The 27,937-nt window shown below is 43.6% G+C and overlaps 1 protein-coding gene across 1 annotated transcript; it reads right to left on the bottom strand.

The window, feature by feature from the left end:
- Nucleotides 1-634: 634 nt before the first annotated feature.
- Mep1b (meprin A subunit beta) lies at nt 635-27,937 on the bottom strand. Its single transcript, XM_036205278.1, has 16 exons — nt 27,810-27,937; nt 25,015-25,091; nt 22,531-22,549; nt 21,906-21,956; nt 21,220-21,260; nt 18,303-18,381; nt 14,933-15,050; nt 13,017-13,195; nt 11,898-12,116; nt 11,106-11,258; nt 9,619-9,834; nt 6,880-7,323; nt 5,166-5,345; nt 4,128-4,260; nt 2,924-3,125; nt 635-805 (listed from the first exon to the last, which is right to left on the bottom strand). Exons 1-16 carry the CDS (start codon nt 27,850-27,852, stop codon nt 791-793), a joined length of 2,169 nt encoding a protein of 722 aa, XP_036061171.1. The 5' UTR covers nt 27,853-27,937; the 3' UTR covers nt 635-790.

Below are 27,937 nucleotides of genomic sequence, written 5' to 3'. Positions count from 1 at the left end.
ATGTATGCTTGCCTTGTTTTGGATGTAGGCGGGAGGTACACAGGCAAGAAGTATGGCAGGATACATGCTTGACCTTGATTGGACCTGAAGGTGGCTCTGCAGTTTTGGCCTTTTGAAGACTTTGCAAAATGTGACTTGTGGCTATTTTCTGGGAACCCAGAGATGGACCTGGCCAGAGTCCATTATCCTGGCCAATATTTAATTAAAGCTTGCTTCAAATTTGGCTCAGAATTATGGGACTGGTTTCTCTCTCACAGTTCTCAGGTTTAACAGTCCTTAGTGATGCTTAAAAATGTAAGAGCCCATGAGCTTCCTCTATCAGGCTCACATACCCCAGAGACTACAGGAGAACTCAAGGAAGGAGCCAGTGAGAGAAGCCCAGAAACGCATCCCACTGTCCTTCTCACTTTGGGACAGGACAACACTAAAGCAGCTGAAATGCTGGCCCAGGGTCATGCACTCAGTGTATTTTCGGTGGTGATTCTGGGTAATTGCTGTGAGGTCCAATATTTTGTTGCTGAAGAGAATAACTTGGAAAGCTGTCTCTGTTTCCTCCCTTTTACTGACAGGATTATGAACCTAGGGAGGCTTGAGCCACTGAGAGAAGCAAGGGAGGGAGGGAGACCACCAATTTGACTTTTACCAAAATAATGATTTATTATACATCCAGCTATTTACAGAGATGGTCTGATTTGGAATGCGGTAAATGTCATACAGCTCGGGTGAGATAGTCTTCCATGACGAAAAGTCCTTTTCATCCCACTTGCTGACTGTCTGGTAGAGTTAATATTCAAAAGGCATATTGCTGAAAGAAGAGAGAACAATTGATGACCTAGTTCCTAAATATAAAAACGGCCACTTCAGTGGGTCACCATGCAACAGTCCAGCTCTCAAGTGAAGCTGCCATCACAGTCTCCTGGGATCCTTCCCAGCTGGCATGCAGTGCCTACTCTGTGCTCAGGAAGATGTTCTGGCCTTTGTGGACTGAGTTTCTCAGAGGGAAAGTGTGGTGAGTCTCATGCTGGCCTCAGAAGGGTGAGCACCCCAGTTTAAGATCTATACTGATCTGTAAGACCCACTATTGTTGAACACACAGAAGAAATGCAAAGTTGAAAGGAAGTGTAATGGTCTCCTCACGCCTGGCAATGGATTGAATGACCCAGATCAGTGCTGTGGTGACATCATGGTGGTGTGTGTATCCACTCGGTATCCCTGCCATGTCCCCTGTGACGTCATGGCAGCATATGTGTCCACTCCAAATCCCTGCCATGTCCCTGGTATGCTACTAGTGTTCCCCCTCTATTGACTTAGCATCATCTCTGTGTTTTTATCATGTTTCTATCGTTAATTCTGATATGTACTGACTCAGAGTCCGGTGCAGCCTTCCTAACTATGGGGGCCTGACCCACAGACACAGCTTCAGACAGGTAGCCCATCAAGGTCCCACATTGGCTACTCTATCACCATTATTTAACTCAGAAGTTGAAAAAAAAAAAAGCTTTTCAAAAGAAAATCAACTTGTATACATTTCATGTACTTTTGGAGGGGAGGTATTTTGAGGAGGAAAAGATCTCTATATAGTCCTAGAACCACTATGTAAACTAGATCCTTCTGCTTCTGCCTTCCAAGTGCTGAGATTAAAGGTGTGTGCCACCATGCCCAGCTTATATACATTTTAAATACGTGATGGAATCTATTGCTGGATAGTTAGATACACATTGAAGGATAGTTGTATGCATTGTGTCTCAGTACTAAGCTCTCCACTTAAACTCTTCAAACACGGTATGTCATAAGTACTAGCTCTTCTTAAGAAAACACTCTCTTGCTTTAGCTCATCAAAATGTTTTTATTCTGAGCTCTTTTTCCATTCATCTCACTGGCCATCCTCCAGACACTTCAGTCTGAATTAAACAGAACTGCAAGACTCAGGTTCTCACGCCAATGTTCAGCCGTGACACCGTTTGCTTTGAGCTCTTCTGTAAGACTGGGTGTTGGTCTGTCCCACCCTGCTCTCTAACTCTGGGGTCTCTAGTGAATCTCAAGCATGTGCTCAACCCTGCCAGCTTTCATTCAAGAAATGTCCTCCCTCAAAAACCATTATCTGGCAGTTTTATGTCATTCCTTATGTCTGCTCTCATGCACTGGCCATTCATGTGGTGATTACAAGGGCTTGGCCCCTTTCCTTCCAGGTAAAACGTAGGTAGGGGGTCTGTCCAATCCTCATGTCCTTGGAGGACTGCTCAAGCACAGATGCACCTGCACCAAAGCCCAGCCTCACCCCTCCCCAGTCCAGCTGCCCTCACTCTATCACAGGTGGTCCCCAAAACACTCCCAGTAAACTTCCTTCACCCAAATATGCACCTCAGAACATACTGTCTAGGGACTCATGTTTGGATCTGGTGATGTTTCAAACATCTGTTGTCATTTAGAAGTTTTATCTGAGGCAAAACTTTAAACCTTTCAAATGAAAAAAAAAAATGCCTTGGAGATAGTTACTGCAGAAGAAGCCAGAATTCACCAGAGCCTTTTTTTTTTTAAGGGAAACGATTCCCCAAACATACTCCCATCCTCTTCCTGAACCCAGCCACCCCAAGACCCTCAGAACAAAGACACTGATAAGCTGTGTCTCCTTTGCTAGGGAAAGGCAGCTATGTGGTTCAGCTATGTGGGTCATCCCAGGAAAGCATGAACAACCAGATATAACTCCCAGAGTATAATGAAGCCCCTCCAAGAAGCCTCTACGGACCCCAAGTTAAGACTCACTGATTTACAGTGGTGGAAACGGGAGAAAATAGTCTCAAATCAGTTCACTTAGCTCAAGACAGAAAAATGTCGAAGACAAGACGTCTACAAAAGTTCCTGGCCCTTCTGCGTGTGCTTCCATCCATAGGGCTTGAATGACCAAACATAACACTTGACTTACATTTTGGACATCCGAGGCTGCATTTGAACTAGCCTTCTTGCGATATTTCCTCCGGGTGCAGTAGACACTGACAAGGGTGATGATCAACATCACAGCAAACACGGTGACGGTGGAGGAGACGGCAATGACAATGGTGTCATGGGTGGACCCTCTCTTCTCACACCTTTTCCCCATGTACCACCAGTCTTCTCCTGCAGGACACCTACATGGAGAGATATGGTGACGTTTATGGGATTGTTCACGGGTGACGCTCAACTGTGAACACCTTCATCATGAAAGGGCCTGGTCACCTCCAGCACATTTGACCACTGATAGCCGCTGATGGACATGACTATTTGACCCTGCACTACCTGAAGCTATGAAACTATCACCAGGTGACAAAGGTCGGCATTGTAACTAATAAGATGCTGAGACAGCAGCTGGGAGAGTGAGGAGAAAGGCAGCTGAGGGGGTCTGCCCCACTATTGTGAGCTCCACATCTTTGCTAAGGACTCAGCACTTCAGCATCTAGAAAAGGGGGACTGGCAGAGTCAAGGACAGGACTGCTGTGAGGATTTAATAAGAGATATAATATGATAAGATATGTAATTCAGGCAATTGGACGGGAGTGCACTATTTCTTCACAAATAATTGTTATGGTGGCTAGCCAAAGACCAGGATGGAATTCAAAAGAGTAACTGTGCTGTATAGTTTTAGGTCAGCTTGACACAAGCTAAAGTCCTCCAAGAGGGAACCTCAGTTAAGAAAACGCCTCCATAAGATTGGACTGCAGTCAGACCTATAGGGCATTTTCTTTATTGGTGATTGATGTTGGAGGTCCAGCCCATTATGGGTGGTACCACCCCTGGGGCAGTGATCCTAGGTTCTATAAGAAAGCAAGCTAAGCAAGCCGTGAGGAACAAGCTAGTAAGCAGCACCCTTCCATGGCCTCTGCATCAGCTCCTGCCTCCAGGTTCCAGCCCTGTTTGAGTTTCTGTCCTGACTTCCTTCAATGATGAACAGCAATGCTGAAGTGTAAGCCAAATAAACCCTTTCTTCCCAGCTTGCTTCTTTTGGTTACGGTGTTTCCTCACAGCAATAGAGAACCCTAACTAAGACATCTGATCAATGTCATCCATGTGGATTATCAGCATCTAATTCCCAGTAGGACAAGAACATAGCTGATGAGACAGAGAGACGGCGGAACCTCTCTGGAGACCCTCACTTGCACTCAGCTCTGTTTTCGTGGACAGTGCAGATGCCGCCGTTCTGACACTCAACCTCTGAGCAGGCATTGTAGATAGTCGAGGTGGGGACTGGCTCTGGGACACTCGATGTAGAGTTGAGGTAAGATATGTCTGCAGAGGGAAGGAGAGAGGATGTGGAAATCAGCTTTCGCATTGCTTGTCATTGTACACAGATACTACTCAGAGTTCAGGCTTATGGCAAAAGTATGCAATCTTGGTGCACGATCCAGCAGCATTCATGGGCAGCCAAATTGGAATCAGGCAGAGGTGGAGAGATGGCTATTGGCAGAGGACTTGACTTCGCTCTACAGAACCCATGTTTAAAAAAACAAAAAAGCCCTATGAGGTGGTGCATGCTTCTAGTCTCAGCACTGAAGAGATGGAGACAGGCAGATAATGGTCTCAGAGACGAGCCAGCCAGCCTATCAGGTAAAAGTGAGATTGTCTCAAAAAACAAGGCAGGTGGTGCCTAAAGCAGTCAGAGTTGTCCACTGGTTTACACACACAAACACACACACACACACACTCACACACACACATACACACTTACACACACATATACACACACTTACACACACTCACACACATATACACAAACATACACACTTATATGCTCTCTCACACACATACACACTTACACACACACACACACCAAGGAGGGAGCTGGGTGACAATCACCATGCTGACTGGCAGCTGGAGCTCTGATGGGCACACTCATTAATCTCCTGCCAGAGTTGTGTGCTTCCTGTGTGAGGAAGTAAGAAAACAGAGATTTCCAGCCTAAAGATTTCCACTGTTGCTCCATAATACAATAAATAAATATTTAACTCTGGCACTTTTGATGTTTTGAATTAAACAATTTTCATATTTCTAATCATTCATTCAAAAAGATTCCCATGTGTCTCCAGTTCCTCCCACAGCCTATAACATATCTAAAAACAAAACCCAGAAGAACACAGCGAACAACCAATGGCCACAACAAGAAGAGAGCTCACATAAAACTATTTTTCCTATACCTTCAACAGTCAGTAGGATGTAAACATCATCTCCTTTGATGAACTCCCTGCTCTTCATCCTTTCATGGGTTATGAAGGCACTGGTTCCATAGCCTCTGCCTCTGCTGAACTGAGTTCCATTAGGGAAATAAGCCACCTCTCCCACCTTGGAAGGCCTGTCCCAAAAATAGGTTCCATTATCTGAAAAAGCAATTTGTATTAATGGGCTGTGTTTGGCATCATCATAGCTTCCAGGGGTAGGAGAAAGCAGGCTGTGAGACACAGTTAGGATGAAGCTGAAGAGAATTAACTGACGCTATTGACCTATGATGTATTCCTAGGCAGGTCGCTGGTGCTTGCTTATTCACACTGCCCTGCAGGAAATGAGATTGCCTGCCAATGAGGACCAAACTCTAGACTGGTGGTTCTCAACCCTCCTAATGCTGCAACCCTTTAATACAGTGCGCCATGTTAACCATAAAATTATTTTCAGTGCCACTTCATAACTGTAATTTTGCTACTGTTTGAACCATAATGGAAATATCTGTGTTTTCTGGTGGTCTTAGGCAACCACCCCTGTGAAAGGGTCTTTCGACCCCCGAAGGGGTTGAGACCCACCAAGTGAGATTCGCTTCTCTAGACAATGCGTGGAGAGCTACCAGGTAGGGATGTCAGCCCCTTTTATATTGCCTGTACAAAAACCCTCCCGTCTGGTGGGATCAAGGCTCACCAGCCTTCTGAGTTGAGATCCATCCTTTTAACTGAGTTAAGGCAGTGAGTCGCTGAGAGTTTTCAACGAACAAAGAAAAATTTATTTCTAAAACTGGACTTAGTGGCATTTCAATGTCACCCAGAGGAACATGTTGGAAAAGAATGAAATATTCTGGGTGTTTAAACCCTCCAGTTTCTATTACAGTTTTTCTCTATCAGATTCGGCCACTGTTTTTCCTATGTCACTTTGGTCCATCCTTGCCATTTATAAAATTCCTTGGCGATATTCAGTTTCCTGTAATTCTATTTTTCCCTCAAGTCAGTTTCTAGGGACAAAAGATTATTGAAATTCCAAGTGTGATTATGGCTCCCTGGGTGATGATTCTTTTTCAGACTTGGAATGCTGTCACCATCAGTAAATCCTCTAAGATGCATTAGTAAGATGTCACCATCCACTTCCATGCTGTTGCCACCAGTGTCCCAGCATCTCTGTTCTGACTGGAAGCCCTCATCTCAAGAGCTGATTGTTTCCCACAATGCCAGCAGTGTGACCAAGGCAGCATGGACAAAAGAAACTCAACATTAGTGGGGCTCTCCCTCCCCACAGTCTTCCATATTGAACTCTCCTAATTCTCTTAACAAAGCTATGGGGTTATTGTTCCTGACTTGGTTTAACAGCCAAGGCCAGTGGGGCGGCTTCAAGAAGGTTTTTCTTTAGGATAACATAGCTAGTGAGAAACAAATCTTGGATTTGAACCCAAGCATACCAGCCTCTAAAGCCAACACTCCTTAGCCAATACCAAGAATTCAGGGATGATTAATTCCCTATGTCCAGGTTCTTACTGATATTCCTAATAGCCTTCTGCCTGGGGACTATGTCTTCCACTAAAGCTGAATGTCTTTACTTCAAGGCTGAAGATTCCCTAAGTAACCAACTGTGCAATCTCTCACTCCCAAATCACCCAAATTACCTCCTTGAACAATAATCATGTCCTAGCCATGAGGAAAATAACAAGCTACAAACCGTCAGTCATCGTTGGGTCTGTAGTTATACTCCGCTGGTTGGACATACGCTTTCGGATGTCAGGATTTTGATCCAAGAGTGTCATTGTGGCTTGTTGCCAAGGACATGGCCACTGTAATTGATCATCATTGGCACCAGAGATCAGGTGGAAATAAATGCCTACATTGGTCGAGGAATTCAGATTCAAGTAAATCTGATAAGCGTAGCCTTCAGGAGAATAAAATGGAGGGCTGTGCACATTTGCATTCTGGCTGCCGAGAAGCTGTGTGAAATTCTGTATATGCCAGATGTGATGAGGACACCTGGTTTCTGAGAGATTGATGTCATCGATAGACAGACCACCCGATGATGAACCAGGGCCTTTGAGCCCTTCAAATACCACTCGGAACTTTTCAGTCACTTGCAATGTTACGTAGTAAAGCTGCCAGCTCCCGGTAGGTATTTCTGCAGAGAGAGTCAGTGTTCAAGGGTGATGACGACTATGAATTCCATGCTGACATGGTCAGTGTTAGAGTTCTATCCTTCAAAGGCAATGATCGCCCCTGAGCCACTGATTCTTACAGATGTGGAGAACAGTTTTCTCACTTCTTTATCCCAGAGCATTGCTGAGCTTAGACTGCCCCCTGGGATAGTTAATGTTTACACACCTGCTTCTCAGCTCACCCTTTCTCAGAGATGGGTAAGCACCCAATCTCTGAGTGCTACATTCTGCTTACGAGTTACCTGGCATTTCATGTTGGTTAACAGTTGAGCAATATTAACACCTGTGATTTGCTGGTATTCACACAAAGACTTCTTCATGTATGTCTAACGTAGCTGGGATGCTTAAATTTCAGACCAATTTTGGCAGTATTAAACAGGAATCTACAAACCCAGGAAAGCACATCCCATTCACTCCTAGTGACTCAGGGTTCTAAGTACTTCCCCAACAGCAGTAACCCCCATTTCCTTCCATCCACCTCTTTCCTTCCTGCATGTCTAGCTCACTGCATATGGGAGACTTTTCCAGCCCATTTAAGCTGGAAATTAGAGGAGGAATCTCTCTTCCAGTTGTAGGGTGCCTTTGGTAAGAGGGAAGCTGGGAAGACAGTCAAACTACCATACACCCCTACTCCAGTGAGAAACAGCATTTGAAAAGCCTTCACGAGCTCCCATGACAACAGGGCCAAAAATTATGTCAAACTGTCAGTTAACACTGGCTGGAAACTTGACTATATCAGCACTTAATGAGAATTGAAATTACCCAAAAATAAATTATAAACATTTGGATTACAGAAAATGCTACTGTCTATGGGTAGATTACAGATTGAACAAAAACCTTCCATTTGAAGGTTTGGCTTCATTATGGTCCTTCCTTCCCATGAAGTCCAGAAGGGCTCATAAGCAGATTCCTGAGAATCTTGTGTTACTGTCTTTCTGTGATAGACCCACAGATTGTTCATGGGACAGATCTCCATCCCCAACCCAGACAATGGCATATACATATTTTAATATTTGCTTTAATATACATATTAATGCATAATACATACTAACAAGAGTAAGGTTTAATATCTTTCATATAGAATATATGTGTGCAATGCGTGCAGAATTTTTTTTTCTGAAAAAAACCTCACTATGCATGGGTGGTCACAAACACAAACAGCGCCTCTATTCCGAGGTTTTCAAGAATGAGGGTGCTGTGATGTCTAGGGCAGTGTGGACTCACTTCATAGCATGTTTGGTTTTGTCCATTAAATTAAGGGGTCAATGTGTAAAACAAGAAAGAGTAGTCTATCTGCCGATGGTAGTTAATCATGAATGTTAACTTGATGAGATTTAGAACTACCATGGAGACCAGACACTGTGAGAGATTTTCCAGATTAGGCCAATTAAAATGGAAAGATCATCCTAAATTTGGACAGCGCCATTGCATGGGCTAGGGTCCTGGCCTGCACCAAAAGAAGAAAATGAGCTGACCACCACTGCCATTAGTCTTGATGCTCCCTGGCCACAGATGGAGTATGACCAGCTGCCTCCCACTCTGGCTCCCATGCCTCCCAAGCCATGATGGGGACCGTGCCCTCAAACTGGAGTCCAAAGTGACTCACTCCTTAACTTGCTTTTCTTAGGTATTCTGTCCTCACACCAAGGACAGTAACTGACACAGTGGCCCACATCCCTTCCTTCCCCCATCTGCTTTAATACAAGGTCAGTTACCCCACCTCAACAATACCTGGATGATGGGAAATGTGGACACCCCCTCCCCACAGAAATAGCTCCCACCATGACATTCACTTCATATCATAGCAGACACCTTCATGGGGATTTACTTCCAAAGCTAAGGTAGGCAGAGTCCTTTCCCCACTTGAAGAGCACTTTGGAAACACCAGGTCACAGTGAGATACAATGAGAGATCCCAATAGTGTTTTAGGGATAAGCCCAGGCCTCCCCAAGGCCAGTCCTTCTTACATCCACTCCATGTTTGTTTCTTTTGGCTACCGCCCCTCCCCATGATGCCCACAGTTCACAGTGTATTTTTATTACTGAACAGTAAAACTGAAATCCACCGTTCCAGAAACCAGCTATGTTTTCTGAGAAAGTGTCACATAAAGGCCTCCTTTTAACTTCCTTACCAAATAAGACAGACCAAGTTCTATTTGAAAGTCATGTGTCTTCAGCCCCTGCTCTGCTGCAAGTTACCACATTCATGGAGGAGAACACCTCACCTGCATCCAAACTGCAAGAACGTGGCTACTGTACCGTTTATTTCTCTCTGGAGGGTTAGAACACCATGGGGGCTGGCTGCGGTGTACTCCTGGGTGTAGATTTTCACATGGTCCCTTTCACTCCCACTGTTGTACAGATAAAATTCCAAGCACTGAAACCCTCTCTTGGGGTACAGTATTCTGCTCTCCAGCATTGCTGTGGCCCCCTCATTTCCAGAGCTGGTGTTGAAATGCATGAAGAAGCCGGAATCTGTTCAGGGCACAGACCAGAACAGAGAGACAACAGCTGTGAGCATATGGCCGCTTTCTTTAGTGTTTAGTTCCCACCGTACACAAATGCTATGTTCTGGCTGCAGCCCCAAAGTCCATGCACTGGAAATAACTTTCATATTTATACTTTGAGGACATTTGGAACTTAATGGGGACTTACTTCCAAATGTAGGGGATTAGGATAACATGAAGCCGTGAGTGTGGGGCCCTCACCTGAGTATTTGTGGCTTTATTAGAAGAGACATGAACCAGCAGAAAGGTCTATGTGACCCTTGCTCTATGATGCAGCAGAATGTCCCTCTATAGCTGACAAGCAGACACCAGACAACCCACTGTTAAACTTCCAAGTGTCAGTGTCCAGAACCATAAGAAAGTGATATTTTAAAAAATAAAGTGCCCAGTCTTGGGGACTCAGTTATACCAACAGAAAACAAACAGAGCCTGGCATTGTTCTGGGCATTAAGATACAGTTCTACAATCAGGGAGCTCATGAATGAGACATAGTCAGGTACCCTTTCTCTTCTACAGCTTCCAAAAACAGGAAGAAGTTAAAACACCTAAGCTGGAGTTTCCTGTCTTCACTGTAGGTATTTTGGTGCCTGGAACACACAATTATATCCAACTAACTGAGTAACTCACAGCCTAAGTGATGCTCCTGAGTCTCCTACATTCTGTGAAGTGCTTGAAAAGCCAATGAAGCCCTTATATAACAGTCCTTCCAAGAGGTTCATTCCTGTCCTGCTCTGTATACATACTGATGGAGCCCTCACAGAACCAAGCTGTGATTTGTAGAATGAAAAACATCCTGAGTAAATAAAAGCAGAGAAATGGCACTCCTTTAATATGGATAAGTCTTGTGGCTTTGGAAAACCTGAATGGGCTATCATTAATAATTCTGATAGAGAAGATGGAGAGATTGCTCAGTGGTTAAGAACACCCAAGGCTCTTGCAAAGGACTACAGTTCCATTCCCAGCACCCATGTCAGGCAGCTCACAACTGCTTGTAACTCCAGAGGATCTAACGCCTCGGGCCTCTAAGGGATGTTGCACTCACATGTGCATACACTCCACCCAAGGGTGCCTGCACTCACATGCCCATACCTTCCACCCCACACACATATACACAATTTGAAATAATAAAAAATGATTATTTTAAAACCAATAATAATTCTGAGAGGAAAGAGACGAAACACCAGTCTATCAGACTGAACAAGAAGGCTAGAGCCACTCACTGATCATCAAACTTGTTACCTTTGCACTGGCCCATATTGGAGTGATCGTTCTCTGGGCCCCCAAAGACCTGTGAAACCCGCTGCCAGTCAGCACTATCCCCTGAACTTTGGATCATGCCGCAGATATTTTCCAACTCAAAGTCGCAGGAGTCCATAAAACTCAAGGAAGAAGCTAGAAAAGCAAAGAAGGAAAAGGATGTGAGCACTCATACAACATGATGACTTAAGTGTAAAACCTGAACTGATCACAGAACTGTGAGGAACGTCACTCAAAAGAGAACAGCTAGCTGGCTGTGGGACCGGCTGGCCGGAAGACACTTCTCAAGCCCAGTATGAACTTAGTTTTGTGAATGTGAATACACAGTTCACACCAACTCTTTTTTCCCATCTATTTGTAGAAACCTGAGTAATTTGTGGAATTTGTGGAAATTCCTCCTGTTAGTCAAGCCTTAAACACCACAGCAAAGGTTATTGGACTCTCTTTCAGCACAACTGTACATTCCATTATAGCTTAAAAGAGGCTTGAATATAGAAACAGTCTGCATTGGAAATAGTAAAACTTTCAAAAATCTGCACGGGGCACATTTCTGCAAGGACTCAATTGCTTTTCTAAGTCTCAAGGCAAATTTTGTAAGGAGAAAAGTGCTGAAAACAGCTAGTAGATTGGGACCTGGGTGCTGTTTTGTTTTTGTTTTTGTTTTTGTTTTAAATCAAACTTCAGAATCTCAGAAAACACAAAGGTGTCCAGAACATCCCTTTTTCCATCAAGGCAAAGGGCAATGCAGGTCATTCCAAGGCCCGCATCACATACAGCAGTTGTACAGCCGGTTCAGCTTCAACAGGTCATAGTCACTGAAGTCCATTCTTTGGCCAATCACATCTTGAAAGTCTGAGATCCTTGTGACGATGGTGGGCTCTGTCCCGTTCTGGAAAGCTGTTTTGCTGTAGTGCATTACCGAAGTGTAGTCATAGGGAACGTTCAGGGAGTCCGACACACTGTCATTGTAGATGTTGAAATTGTGTTCTCTGCCTGCATGTATTTTAAAAACTTCAATTATTTTATGCTTATAAAAATTAAGCTGCTCTTACTAAACACTGTTAACTGAAGAAATGTAATAGAGCGAACTTTGTACATGTTATCTACTAAGTGTCTTGTGTTCCAGATACTCCTGTCTTTGAACCTGGTGTCGTGTGCGACTGTGAGAGCAACAATCAAACTAACACATCGGTATTTCCAGTCCAGCCAAAAGTCTAAGGTTCTACCAGCTGCTAATGGGGAGGGAGGTTCTACGAAAAAGCATGGAAACATTGAGAGTCACCGGCCAGCAATGGCGAAGTTTTAACATGCTCACAGCAGATTGGGTGAGAAGCGGAACTTTAGGGAGTATGCTAAAATGGGACCCTGCATTGGCGACATGGAAAATACAGACATAGTTGAGGGCTCAAAGGTTACTGGGATTCCTGTAAATCGCATTGACTATAGTTCATGATAGTGTATTATGTATTATAAAATTCTGAATAAGTTAATGTCTTATCAAGACCAAATGCTGCATGAGGTGACAGGCAGGCTGACCAAGTTTATTTTAAATGAGGTGGTAGATAAATGTGCTATTTTATTAATGGGCACATAGCAAAATATCACCTTGTTGCCCATAAATATATATAGTTATAACTGTACATTTAAAATGTTATTTTTTTAACTATCACAAGCTCTGAAGACGATCACTTTAAAACATTAAATTGAACACATTTAGAGAAGACACCAGACTGCTTAGCATCCTGCTATTGGACAACTGATTGCAACTTGATATCAGATGAATTTGCAGACATAATGAAGTGTATCAAAGTACAGGCACCCATTACTAGGCAGGTACCGATGCAAACCAGCTCAGATATTTGACCTGTAATTAAGGCTATAAGAGAAACTTACCTGACAGAATCCTGTCCCTAACTATAGTGACATAGTCATCCCGGTCAGCACGTGACTGCTCATGCCAGAATCCCAGGGCATGGAGGAACTCGTGTTGAACTGTGGCTATTCTGTCACAGTTGGCCCCGATGGACAGCTGTTGCTTCCCAACATGCCTGTTTCCCACAGAAGACCAGCACCTGATGGGGAGTTTGCAGATCAGGGGTGGGATATTTGCGTGAGGAATGCCGTGGTCACAAGACAGAGGCCTCACTGCTTAGCCACTTGTTTAACTGTATATGACATTCCCTGTTGTGCCTGGATATGGAACTGCTCTCAGCATAAAAAACTTTGCGGAACAGATCATTTTTAGGGAATTGACCTTGGCACCATGCATTCAACAGTGACGAATCATTGACGTTCATCAGGGGAATTGCAGCCTTTTTTAAGTGGGCGTTGATACATCCAACACCACAAGCTGTTTTAGTTGGTGTCATTTTATTGTCTATCTCTGTGTGTCTGTCTGGGTATAAGCATGTGTTTGGATGCCTCCGAAGTCAGGAGAGGGAGCTGGACCCACTAGAACTAGAATGATAGGTGGTTGTGAGCCACCCAATGTGGATACTGGGAACAGAGCGCTGGTCCTCTGCAAGAGCAGCTGGTGCTCTAAACACTTGGGCTATCTCCTCAATTTCCACTTATCCTGTTTTATAGGGACAGCAACCACTCAGAATCACTGTGTTCAGGTCAATGACACTGCCACCTTTCAAGTAATAAGACTTACTCAGTTAAAATGAATTCACAATCTACAGTACATTTTACTTGAAGGGAGAATAAAGAGTATTCATTTGTAAATGAGATGAAATTCACGTCCATTCATGCTTGCTACATGTTGACATTGGTAGTCTGGCTGTGTGTATGAAAACATTTTCTATTATCTTATTCATTTTACTGTATGTACATCTGTGTATACATGTTTATGCAGGTATGCATACGTGTGTAGGCCAGAAAAGTGTCTTCCCCAGTTGCCCTGCATCTTACCTCTTGAGACAGGTTCTCTCACAGAGTGTGAGTGGTCTCAGCAATTTGGTTAGGCTGGCTGGCCAGTGAACTACAGGAATCTGCCCCTACCTCCCTGAGTGAAAAGTGGTCTCACTCACTTTTTTTCTCACAGGGTGCTGGGGATCTGAACCCAGGTGGTCTTCATGTTTACCCAGCAAGGATTTCAGCAGCTGAGACATCTCTCCAGCACCAAGTTGGCTGCCCTTTCCTTCATTCCTCCGTCCCTCCCTTTCTTCCTCCCTCCCTCCCTCCCTTCATTCCTTCCTCTCTCCCTAGCTAAAGTTCTCTTAGGCAGTTTCTAGTTAACTCATTATACAAAAGGTACAAGGTTTAGTCTTTGCATATTTGTGCTTAAAATTTATCTTTCATCTTTCCCTTACAGTGCTTTCTCTATAGCTCCTAAGAAAAGTTTCTTTCTCCAATACTTCTTTGTACAAATGTTTTAGTTTATAAGTAATAAATAGTTGGGTTCATGTTTATTAGGGCTAGATTTTGCTCAGAGCATCCATTGGTTCTGGAATCTTCTGGGTGTAGACCAGATGCTTTATGCACCCTCCCTTCTTGCCTCCCTCCCTCCCTTGCTTACTTACTTCTTTTCCTCCCCCTTCCTCCTCCTCCTTGTTCCTTCCCACTCTTCCCATTTCCTAGTACTGTGGCCCTAGCCCAGGGACTAACACATACCACGCAGGCCCTCTACTACTGTGAAAACATTATTTTATGGCCAGAGAAACCAGGTCTAAAGGTACTCTGTACAGATAGCAAAGGAAGTTGTGGCCCCACCCGATGCCCCAGACCTTGAACCATGGCTGCGGTGGTGTAATGCCCTGGGGAACAGTCGTTTCCTCAGAACCTTGCCAGATACCCCTGGAACTTACCCACTCTCCTTGAACACTGATATATAGTTAGCTTCTCCTGACCACGGCTTGAAGTCAATGCATGTTTTAAGGCGGTAGCGCTCGAAGGCATTGAGAATAACTCCTTTAGCATTCATTTCTGACAGAAAACAAAACTGCATTGAGATCTCTGTTTTGAACCTAATACATCCTTAAAATAAGGCAGGATGCCATGGCCACCACATGACCATCTGAGAGCTTGATGTAAATGGAGCCTGTTAGTAAAGCTTAGAGAGGAGAATTTACATTCTTTTGAGAACCAGGCAGAATACGTATAAAAGTATCACAAACTGTAGAGACCTCTACCATGTTAAGCTGTCCATTTACCATGTGTCTTTACTACAACAGGCCTTGGCTAACTTTAGTTCATTTGTAGAAAGTTTAACCTGGCTCATGTGGGTAATCCTTGTCATCTCAAGGATGAAGGAAAGTTCCTGAAAATCCCAGGACTCTGTGTACTCACTGTGGTACATGCACATTCACACAATAAATGAATAATGCAATTTTAAAAATACAACATGAAAAATGCCATACAGTAAATGAAAGAAACCGAAAACTTTAGAACACCATAATCACAATGATAGAAAAATCTATTTATTGGAACTGGAGAGTCTAAGCTAAATTCTTAACCTATCATGTTGTCAAAACAGTTCTTCCCCAAGGCTGAGCTGCATCCTTGGCCATCCCCTCACTCAATACCTTCTTCTTGGTCACTCACTAAAAGCCTGTCATCTATGGATTGCCCTGATGTATGTGGTGTGCCAGGGCTGCGTGCATGCCAGGCAAGCACTCTACCAAATGAGCTACATTCCCCAGCCCAAGAAATACCCTATTCTTAGGGAGACACTGTTTTTCGTATTTCCCCCAAAGGGCGTTTTTCAAACTAATGCTTGACAGAGTCACTGCCTCACCAGTCCACAGAAAACGAGCTCTTCCCAGCTGAGCCAGGCTGGTTTGTGTTCTCTCTGTGTCTCTGTCCTCTCTCTGTCTGTGTCTGTCCCTGCATCTCTGTGTCTCTGTCTCTCTGTGTATCTTTCTCCACCTCTCTCTCTCTCTTCCTCTCTCTCTCTCTCTCTCTCTCTCTCTCTCTCTCTCTCTCTCTCTCTTTCACACACACACACACACACACACACACACACACACACACACACCCTGGTCAGGGCTCAGAATCATCTGCCTTTCCTTCCAGAGGACTGCTGGCATTACAGGTGTGCACCACTACACCTAGCTCATACCTAAATTTCTTCTACACGAAGAGCTTTTTAGTTTTGTATTAGATTCTTTTGACTATCCCCGCCTTTTTCCTTTGTGTGTGTGTGTGTGTGTGTGTGTGTGTGCATGCTTGTGTACATGTGGCATGTGTGTGCATGCTTGTGTACATGTGTGTGTGCATGTGTGTGTGCATGCGTGTGTGCATGTGTGTGTGCATGTGGCATGTGTGTGTGCATGTGGCATGTGTGTGTGCATGCTTGTGTGCATGTGGCATGTGTGTGTGCATGCTTGTGTGCATGTGTGTGCATGCTTGTGTGCATGTGTGTGTGCATGTGGCATGTGTGTGCATGTGGCATGTGTGTGTGCATGCTTGTGTGCATGTGGCATGTGTGTGTGCATGCTTGTGTGCATGTGGCATGTGTGTGTGCATGCTTGTGTGCATGTGGCATGTGTGTGTGCATGCTTGTGTGCATGTGTGTGTGTGCGCATGCTTGTGTGCATGTATGTGTGTGTGCATGTGGCATGTGTGTGTGCATGTTTGTGTGCATGTGGGTTGTGTGTGTGTGTGTGCATGTTTGTGTGCATGTGGGTTGTGTGTGTGTGTGTGCATGCTTGTGTGCATGTGGGTTGCACATACATATGTCTACACAGCATGTGGAGTCTGAGGATGATATCAGAACTCATCCTCCATGGCTCTTCCGCCTTAGTCATTAAGAGAAACTCTCTCAGTCAAACTCAGAATTTTCTCAAATGGCTAGTCTCCACTGCCAGTTTGCTCTGGGGTTCCTTACCTCCGAGGAGGATAAAATTACAGCTGGCTCCCCCACACAGCCAGCATTTATGTGGGTTCTGAAGATCTGAATTCCATCCTCATGTTTACCATCTCCCCAACCCTCTTCTGACTTTTTAATAATTTGATACTAACCTAGGAATTATTTGTTTCCTAAAAAGAAAAAAGATAGTGGACTCTTGTTACTGTCTGGACTTGGCAAAATAAAATCTTGGCAAAGCAACGTCATTTCCTATTATAAGTCTGTTTGATTGGTTACTTTGTTGTTTTTACTCATATTTACACCCTGTTCTGGGTTGAGGGCTGAGGAGGTGGCTCAGAGGTTAAGCTCTTGTACTGTTCTTCTAGAGGACTGGAATTTGGCTCCTGGAACCTACTCAATGGCTCCAAACAGCTCCAGGGGATTCAATGTCTCCTCTGGCCTCTGCCCACACTGCACACATGTGGTATTCACTCACTGGACATGCACACGTACACATAACTAAAAGTAATAAAGATGAATATTTTTTTTAAATCCTTTATGGTCTGGGAGTGGTCAGTGGTATTCCATCTGCTAGCATGCCCAAGGCCCTGGATTCTATCAGCAGCTCTGCAAGGAATAAATAAATACCTAAACACAAGGAAACACTGCTTTAATATATAGACTCTAGGGGCTGGAAAGATGGCTTAGTGGTCAAGAGTGTGTACTGCTTGAGGACCCAACTTGAGTTCCCAGTGCATGTCAAGTGGCTCACAACTGACTGTAACTCCAGCTCCAGGGATCCAATGCTCTTCTCTGACTCCCACAGACACTACACTGACATCCACAGACACACAGAGAGGGGGTGGAGGGAGAGAGAGAGGGAGAAGGGAGAGAGAGAGGAAAAGGGAAGGAGAGGGAGAGAGAGAAAGGAAAAGAATATGAATTAAAAGCAGCAGTAAAATCTAGAACAAACCTTATTAAAACCAAGAGTGTCTCGCTAATGTTTATATATCCTTAGCATTCCATACAAAGTAAGCTCTCAGGTTGGGGATTTAGCTCAGTGGTAGAGCACTTGCCTAGCAAGTGCAAGGCCCTGGGTTCGGTCCTCAGCTCAAAACAACAACAACAACAACAACAACAAAGTAAGCTCTCCATAAAGGTTGACTGAGTTGATCTTATTAGTGAAAATCCAACATATATTCAGGCTGAATTATTTAAGATCTTTTAATTCTTCATTTTGCTTTTTTTTTTTTTTTTTAAGTAAATGTGCATAGCCACACAGAGAAACAACAACAAAAAGCCTTCACACACAAGGCCATTCTGGTAGATGTTAATATGTCATCTAAGGAACACACAGTAACTGTGGATGCTCCAAAGTGTGTACTAACCCAAGCTATCTTCCAGAACATAGGGAATGGTATGCGGCCATCTATAGTTGTCTCCAATGATGGAATTCTTCCCTGGTACCTGTCAAAAATAAATGTGAAAAGGACCAGTTTAATGAAATAGACAACGCTAATCAACAATCAATCTGGAAATATGTGGAGTTTACACTTCTTCTTGCTAGCTCACACCAATGGGGCATGTGTCTGGATTTTGACCATAACTTAATAAAGTTTACAGAAAGAAATAACTAATTTATAAAAATCAACATGAAGCTTAAAAAGAAATGATACTCAAAAAAAGATAGCTCGAAACTACACTATAGATACTGGTAGATGATTAGATATAAAAACACGTAAGAGTAGGCTGTTGATACCTCCAGAGTTAAGAGTGCTTGCTGCCCTTTAAGATGATCTAAGTTCGGCTCCCAGCACCCACATTAGCAGCTCATGACTGCCTGTAACTCTAGAGGAAACAGTTACCTCTTCTGGCTTCCATGGGCAATTGCATGCATGTAAACTCATGCAGGCACACACACACACACACACACACACACACACACACACAATAGGTAGATAGATAGATAGATAGATAGATAGATAGATAGGTAGATAGATAGATAAATGAATACAGAAGGAAAGTGATAACGAAACCAAATCATAATTCAAGCCCTGCCATTAAGTTCCTCATATGTTCTAATAGCCTTCTAATTTGTACTTCTGTTTCCAATATTGTGTTTCCTCCCTAATAGGATGGAACAGGGTGGGGATAGGTTGGGTGCAAAGGTGACTCCTGAAGTTTTTATGCATTTCCTTGAGGCAAAATAAATGAAGAAATGATGGGCAGCTGGAGAGGAAGGCTCTGGGGGGGGGCTCTAGTGGGGTCAGAGGACATCTTAGATTTGCCATGTCTTGGAGACATTCACATGCAGCACACAAATGGAGCCTGGGCCTCAAGGCCAAGGCGGGACTAGTCACCCACTGGCAGTCCTTGGTGCCCAGGAGGTGTGAAGCCCTGGCTCAGATGAGATGGAGAAGCAGAGAAAGAGGAGGGTCCAGGACCAGGAGAAAGCCTCCGATGGCAACTCCTTCCCCGTTTCCCTGTTCCCCACTTCCTCCTCTCTTGTCGTCTCCTCACTCCTCCTCATCCTTCCTCTTCACCCCTTCTTTCCTTTTTCCTCCCCCGACTCCTTCACCCTCTTTCTCCTTCCTTCATCCTGCCCGGTTCCTTCCCTCCTCTCTCTTTTCCTCTTCTCTTCCTTCTTTTTTCTCTTCCTTTCCTTTCACTTCCTCTACCTTCCCTCTCTTCTCCTCTTCCTCTTCTGCCCCCCTTTCTTCTTGTGCTGTTGGGATCAAACCCAGCAAGAATCTCGTTATTACACTCTATCCCCAGCTTCTCACTGAATTTTTATCTTGAGCTTGGCTCTTCCTCTATAGCCCAGGCAGGCTTTGAACCTGAGACTCCCCTGCTTCAAGCACCAGGCTCCTAGCAGAGCACCAGACTGAGCTCACAGCTTTGCTTCTTCAAAGAGGGTTTGGGATGTGCCTCTGATGTGTGGGGTGCAAGGCAGCGGTCGCAGTGTGTTGTGGAAACTGTGGAATTTTGCAGCTCAAAAAGCTCTACTGAGTAATGTCTATGTCCGAGGGCATACATGTCTTAAATGAATGATTTTGTCAGTTTCTCTATTTTTAAGTTTACATAACCTTCTCCAACATAAGAAGTACAAACATAACCGGGCGGCAGCGCACACCTTTAATCCCCACACTCAGGAGGCAGAGCCAGACGGATCTCTGAGTTTCAGGCCAGCCTGGTCTACAGATCGAGTTCCAGGACAGGCTCCAAAACTAGAGAAACTCTGACTCAGGAAAAAAAAAAAAGGATTACAAACACATTATTGGGTATCTCTGTTTAACTCTAACAAAAGGATATTAAGTTCTTAAATTTTTAAAAATCTGGTAAACGAAAAATCATACCTTGATTTTCTTTTCAAAAGTGCCTAAGACACTGAACATTCATTTGTTTTTTTATCTGTTTTGCTTTTAGACAGGGCCTCAGTGTGTAGCCCTGGCTGTCCCAGAACTTAACCTGTAGACCAGGCTGGTCTTAAACTCAGAGATCCACTCTGCCTCACAAGTGCTGGGATTAAAAGTGTGTGACAGGACATCATGTCCAGCAAGATACTGAAGTTTTAAATCCTCTTAATCTACATCTACATCTCTACACATGTGTTCATCTGTGTGTCGTGACAGCAAGGTGAGGGTCAGCACTCTTGGAACTGGTTTGAGAGACCCCTTCCTTGACATCACTATTTATAGCTGATGTGGGGGAAGAGTAAAATAATAATAATAACATTATTATTACATCATTATTTCTTATGATAAAAAGATTGGAGATATTTACAAATTCAGGGGTTTTTGTTTTGTTTTGTTTTTTACTTCAACTAGACTAAACCAGTGAAGCTCTGGTTTTTTTTTTTTAAAGATTTATTTATTTACTATATATACAGTGTTCTGCCTGTGTGCCAGATCTCATTACAGATGGTTGTGAGCCATCATGTGGTTGCTGGGAATTGAACTCAGGACCTCTGGAAGAGCAGCCAGTGTTCTTAACCACTGAGCTGCCTCTCCAGGCCTGAAGCTCTGTTTTTAAATAAAAATTCTCCTTATTACTGCAATCATAAAAAATCAATCAGAGCACCACACACATGTTAAGGTGATAATGGGCTTCACCACACAGAAACTTGAGTGATGGTAGATGAAGATATAGATATGAGTCCTTCCAGGACATCATGTTAACTGAACAAGTGCCTCTGGCTGCTGCACCTTCAGAAACAGAGTCTCAACAAGCAGCCCATACCCATTCATCCTCAGCCACTCACAGATGACCCTCACGATTCATCATGCAAGCACCACTGCAACTCACCTCAAGCTTGATGTCTCCTTCAAAAAGGTCCAGTCCCAAATCTAAGAGAATAATGAAGATAATTCATATTTTATTACATTGGGTTCCCATGCTACATAAATGATGGTGTTTTGAAAATCCCAAAGGGAGACGGTCTCACAAGGTCCATCCCCAAGGATCTATAGGTTGCTTAGAGTTGGAGAGACACTTTCTTCTGCGGTATAGCCACTGTTAAGATGCCCATGCTCTTGTAAACAATCCCTTATCCAGGCTTTAGTAACTCTAACGGCACTCATCAGTCCACAAGAGGAAAAACAAATATAAAAGTAGAAATGGAGCCAGTAGAGAAGAGGGTGGAGATCGGGGGGGGGGGGAGTCCAGGGAAACTGGAGGGGGTAGAGAGGGCAATGGGATGAATATGATCAAATACTTTATATACATGCATGAAAATGCCACATTGAAAGCCATCATCGTATATAAGTAAAACATAATAAACAAATTAAGAGGACCCACAAGATAGCTCAGGTAGTGAAAGCTACCAAGCCTTGACAACCTGTTTGACCCCTGGGAACCCATATGGTGGGAAAAGAGAGCCCACTCCCTCTGACCTCCACACACGTAGTATGTCTCATACCCACACACAGACACACAAGATAATAAAAATATTTAAAATATGGTTATAAAAAAGACTGAAAAAATCCACAAACCTTCATTGATATCGAATATATCTCGATCGAGTCCTTCATCTATGTCTTTGACTGAAATAACAAGAAACGTTATGTTCATGAGAGGAAAAAGAATCTCACTAATAAAACAATCAGAAGGAAACAAGCTGTTGCCTCGGATTCTAGCTTAACTTGCATTGATTAATTGATTGGGACTCGAATGGATTGAGAGCCTCCTGTGAGCCAGACTGGGGACTAGACAGAGGATGTTCAGATGTGTGCTCTGTCCTCTCCACATCCCTTGAGTGTCAGGAATGTCAGCTGTCTTTAGGAATAAGACATTGGTCACTCTGTATGTCAGTGAACATAGCTTGGAAAGTGGATGAAATGACTAAATGGGAAATCAATGTCTAAAATTGCTCAACCCAGAAAGCCACCGTATCAGCCTTTCTTGTATTTTCAGTTTTCAGATGGGCAGATGGGACCTGGGGTGTTCCCTGGCGAACGAAAGCAGCCAGTGGCTGTCCAAAGTTCAGGTCACTGCTGCAGACTTTCCACTCGCCTTCCTTCCGATCGGGGTCGGTACACCCTCAGTGCCTCTGTTCCTTTGACTCACCACAGAACTCCCTTGCACTACAGTCTAGAGCAGAACTCAAAATGGACTCACCAAACTTTCCTGGAGCTGGCTGGGAAACAAACACAAAAAAACATATTATGGCATTTTTGTTCAATTTTAGATTCCTTTGATAATCGTTTTTCAGAGCTTTTCATTCATTCATTCATTCATTTATATGGTGCCCGTGTGTGATGGACAGAGGAGAACTTACAGTAGTCTGTTCTCTCTCTGCCCTGTGTGTGTTCCTAGGACTGAACGCAGATCATCAAGCTTGGTGACCAGAGCTGAGGCACCTGCTGAGCAACCTCACTGGGCCCCATTTTTGTTTTTATTTTTGAACACAGGGTTTCTCTGTAATTCAAGCTGGAACTCACAGTGTAGCCTAAGTCTAACCTGGAACTTGCTGCAATCCTCCTGCCTCAGCCTCCCAAGTACTGGGGTGGCAAATGTGAGCCATAGTGGTTCTATCTAGTTCACAGCCAGATGATTCTTTTTATTAATATGACATATTGTTTTCTTCCATATATCCCAGACAAGTAAGCTGGAGTTTACATGACATTTTGACCAGATAGATTATTCTTACCTCATATAGAAACTGAACCTTCCTGTTCAATGAGTTTAAAGGTAGAGACAAAAAATCAATTTCAAAGCTTGAAAAGGAGACAAAGCACAAGAATCCAGCCCTCATGTAAATACTCAGTTTACATACAATCTCCTACAAGACTCATGGGGCAACGCTTGGAAAAGCTAAAAACTTATTCCCAATTAATAACAGAAACTTTGCCCAATACCTCAGTAAAATCATATTGACTTTCATGCCTCTCCCAGGACTCTACACTCAAAAAACAATACCAAATATCTAAGCAAAGTACCTATGAGTAGATTTTGTGATTTTTTTTTAAAAAAACATATACACATTTCTCTTTTCCTTTTTTGTTTTTGTATTTGTTTGTTGTTGAGACATGTTATCTCTGTGTAGCTTGGTCTGTCCTGGAGACGCAGGTGGCCTCGAACTCAAAGATCCACTTGCTTCTGCCTCCTAAGTGCTGGGATTAAAGGTGTGCTCCACTACCATCTGGCTAAAATACATATATTTTCAAATTGATGGCAAACACATTACTGAGTTATGTACCCAATGAGTAAATAAAAATGAAATCAATAAAAAATAAAATCAACATCAGAAATTTATTTTGGGGGTAGGTTATGCACAGATGTGGGGGAGGCATGCTTATAGAGGCCAGAAATCAACCAGAAGAGTCATTCCTCAGGAGCCATCTACCTTATTTTTGACACAGAGTATCCTCTCACTAGAACTCAGGACTCACCAATTAGGCTAGGATGGCTGAGAAACCAGCCTCCAGAAGCCCTGTGTCTCTGTCGTCCACCCCCCCCCCCTACCCCCCCATCTCCCCCTCCCCACCGACATTACAAGCACATGCCATCACACCTGGCTTTTGAGGAGTCAAACTCAAGTCCTCTTGGCTCCAATGGCTAGCTAGCACTTTACTGAAGACTATCTCCCCCAGGACCTCTGAGAAGTTTCTTAGTCAGTTAGTCCTTAATCTTAATCAAGGAAGAAGTTGGCAGAACTGGTAGACAGTCTGTGTGGATTGTGCTGGGTTCCCCAACTTAAGTCAATGCTAGGTCTCAAATGACATGTGACACCATAACCACCCTGATTTGGATGAATATCATGAATCATATGGTACCATGCAAAAACATGCTATAAGAATGTAATGTTGAGTCATGCAAGTGTAAAGTACAGTTGCATTCAGAAACAAGCTAACTAACAGCTGAAATAAAGAATACTCTGAAATATTTGACGAGATATGGAGACAACCTGGTCAGATGGCTCCCGTCATTCCGACAGCAAGAATCCTAGTTTTCTCATACAGGAATTACACAGCACACATTCACAGATGATCCCAGCACACACACAGAAAGAGATTTACGAGTAGCTACTCAGAGCCCCAGTTAGACATGGTGACAGCACCTCACGTCTGTATTTCTCTATTTCTTATCTGTACACCATCAGCTCAGTATAATAGATTTTAATTTTCAATTAAGCTGTTTCCTTGGCCACTGGCAATCTTGTATAAGACCTTGCATTAGCTTGAGGTACAAACTGCCATCACTGCTGGCAGATTGGTTTAGATTGACAAAGATGTAGAAGAGACACCCCAATATCGTTAAGCTTTGTGGACATTGCCTTTGACATCTGCCAGTCTTCACCTAGGCCAAGTTACTCTGATAGCAATCAGTATGTCACTCGGCAACAAAAATGGCTTTCAAAATTCACATTCTGTCTTATTAAAAGAAAACCTGTCCCGCAAACAGTGAAGCTGAAAGAAAAAAATTATTTTCTAACACAATCTCTGGACTTCTTATGCTCAATATCCTGCCAGCTGCTGGCCATCAGAAGGAAATGCTCATTTAAGATGAACATTTGAAATACATAAAACAAAACATATGCAAATGGCTATCACTCAGTGATGGATATCAACAGGTCCCCAATTTTTCTGATTGTTTTCTTACCAAGCCAGAAACCAGGAGAAATGTGGCAAAAACCAGGAACCAAGGCCGATGCCAGGTATCCATACTGTGGCTTCCAGCTGAAAGGCACAAGCCGTGACAGTCATGGCAGGGCTGACTTTTAAAAGCTAAACATCGTAACTTCTGGCCTTTGATCCTAACGTTAATGATCCATCTCCCAAGTCATCTTGTTGCTGGAGTAACTCCCAATCAGGGAGAGAAAGTCCAGGCTCACTAACATGCCTCTTTACTGTGCCAGCATTGAATTGCTAAAACCTGTCACTGAAGTGCATTCTCTAATGTATACATACTGATCATTGCTAAATACCACTTGATCAAAAAGAAACATGTGTGTGTGTGTGTGTGTGTGTGTGTGTGTGTGTGTGTGTGCGCGCGCACACACACACTAGGTTTGAGGTGTAAGTGAGTTTGCAGAGTGCTTGTCTGGCATGTATGAGGCACAGGGTTCAACCCCACCCCCACATGAACTAGGCATAATAGTGTACACCTGTAATTGCAACACTCAGTAGGTAAAGGCAGGAGGATCTTAAGTTCAAACTCACTACATAGTGAGTTTGAGGCCAGCCTGGAGTATGTGAAAATAAATAAATACATATACCAAGTGCATATCTTTGTTCAAATAGTGAACATCTATGAAGTGCCTTCCATCCAGGCAGTCTATGTTGCTTTGACGCAGTCAGTTCTGTCCACTGACTCTTACCAGTCATTGATTTAATAAAACTTTATTGACAGCCTACAGCTTATTAAATTCTAGGATCTGTTGACATATCTAGAAATGGACATATTTGATATTCATATCTGGAATAGCAAAACAGTGAAGTGTCTCACTCCTGAAGGTTCTCAAAGAAAAACGCAGATGGGAGATAGGCTATAAGGAGAGCTATGTCCAATGATCTTCTAAAAGATGTTTCTAACCACTGTCTCAAGTCTTTTGCATACTTTCTTTTCTTCCTGGAATAACTTCTACTCTATGGAGACAACATACTAACTCAGGGTTTCATCTGCCTGATACAGAATAATAATTTTGAAGTATAATTTTTTTTTCATTGCCCTTTTCTTTCTTTTATTTTCCTTTATATTGTTTTATTTTTGGTTTTTTTCGAGACAGGGTTTCTCTGTGTAGTTTTGGTGCCTGTCCTGGATCTTGCTCTGTAGACCAGGCTGGCCTGGAACTCACAGAAATCCACCTGGTTTTGCCTCCTGAGTGCTGGGATTAAAGGCGTGTGCCACTGCCTCCTGGCTTCATTACCCTTTTCTAATTTCGTCTTTTTGTCCATTCTGTGTGGATTGAAAGGCTACAAAAAGATATGTGACCTAGACAAAGGACTCAGGATGATGGTGTGTGTGTGTGTTCTCTCACTGAACCTGGAGTTCATCAATTTGGCTAGTCTGGCCATTCAGTGAGTTCTAAGAATCTGCCTGTTTCTGTCCCTCAGTGCTGTGGTTACAGATGTGTACCGCCGGGCTTGACTTTTATATAGGCACTGTGCATTGAAGTTCAGGCCCCCATGTTTGCACAATAAACATTTTACTGACTGAGCCATTTCTCAAGTGCGCTCTCTTCTCTCTCTCTCTCTCTCTCTCTCTCTCTCTCTCTCTCTCTCTCTCTCTTTCTCTCTCTCTCTCTCTCACACACACACACACACACACACACATGTGAACCAACCTCTCACAGTCTTCCTGACACGCCCTGAATTAAATAGCCTGCTTCCTGGTTAGAGCCATAAAGAGCCACATTACAGAAAGAATCAGGTATTAGGAAAAAAGAGAATAACTTCTGTGAGGCCAAAAGCAATACATATGTGTCAGAGAATGTACCTACCCTGAAGGGTCACATACATGGAAATAAGGATGTTTCCATAGCAAGAGTACATAGGATGATAACTGGAGGAACAATTTTCCAAGGATGCCTGAGGATAGGGATCATATGTAGCCTTGCCAACACTTCTGGACTTTAAGCTTGGACACAAAATAGTTTATTTGGGGTTGGAGATGGATGTCAGCAGCAGAGCCCTTGCCTAGCATTTACAGGGCCCTGAGTTTGATCCCCAACACGACATATGCAAAAATAGTTTATGCTGCATTGACTGCAGTGAAATTTCTACCACGTCTGTGGAATAATAATGACGCTTAAAGAAAAAATAAAGCAAGGGAGCTGGAGAGATGGCTTGGCAGTTAAGAGCACTGACTGGCTCCTCTTCAAAGGACCCAGGTGCCTGAGCGGTGGAATCACAATTGTCTGTAATTCCAATTCCAGGGACTCTGATGCCCTCTTCTGGCCTCTGCAGGCACCAGGTACACATGTGGTGCATGGTCATATATGCAGGTGAACAGTCATACACATACAAATCAATAGATCCTTTTTTTTTTTTTTTAAGGAAAGAAAGATAAAGTGAGATCCTTTCATGAGTAAGACCAAACTATGAATATCTGGCTTTCCAAGCTGCCATGTGGGCCTGAAACACCTAGCTGCACTCTATGCATCAGGATAGACAGATGTCGTTTGGAAACAGGAGAAGAGCAGTAGAAAGAGCAGGAAGTGGTCACCCCTGGGACAGGGAAGTCTGCTTTCCACTCTAATCACAGGGTATGACCCAAGTCTGAGTAGGTGTCTCATACATAGTCAATGAGGCATTGCTGAATCCAACTGCAAAAGCTGTATTCTGCCTACACTGGGTGGGTGGCTTCTGCATTCTCTTCCGTCCTGCGGTTTCAGTCACACCCTACTGCAGGAGATCACTTGTGGGGCGTGGGGGCTCCAGCTTCCCTCCAAATACCATCATGTTCATCCTGTCCCCGGAGAGTCTTCACAAGCTTCATCCGGCATTTGAAGCTGTCTGCCTCTGCTTGCTGCTGGTCCAACTGTGCTCTTCATTTCTCCCGAGGCAACATCATCAACTGGAAC

The sequence above is a fragment of the Onychomys torridus genome, chromosome 13 (genome assembly GCF_903995425.1).
Source record: "Onychomys torridus chromosome 13, mOncTor1.1, whole genome shotgun sequence".
Lineage (NCBI taxonomy): Eukaryota > Metazoa > Chordata > Mammalia > Rodentia > Cricetidae > Onychomys > Onychomys torridus.
The sequence above is the reverse complement of the archived record's forward strand: the minus strand, read 5'-3'. Positions and strand labels throughout refer to the sequence as shown.

What these genes read in the sequence shown, in the direction of transcription:
- Mep1b (XM_036205278.1), bottom strand. Translation starts at nt 27,852, where the DNA reads ATGAAGCTTGTGAAGACTCTCCGGGGACAGGATGAACATGATG. An exon ending in AGACCCAACGATGACTGACG is followed by an intron (nt 5,346 to 6,879) that starts GTTTGTAGCTTG and finishes TTGCTTTTTCAG; the next exon opens with ATAATGGAACCTATTTTTGG. An exon ending in CATCCTACTGACTGTTGAAG is followed by an intron (nt 4,261 to 5,165) that starts GTATAGGAAAAA and finishes TTCCCTCTGCAG; the next exon opens with ACATATCTTACCTCAACTCT.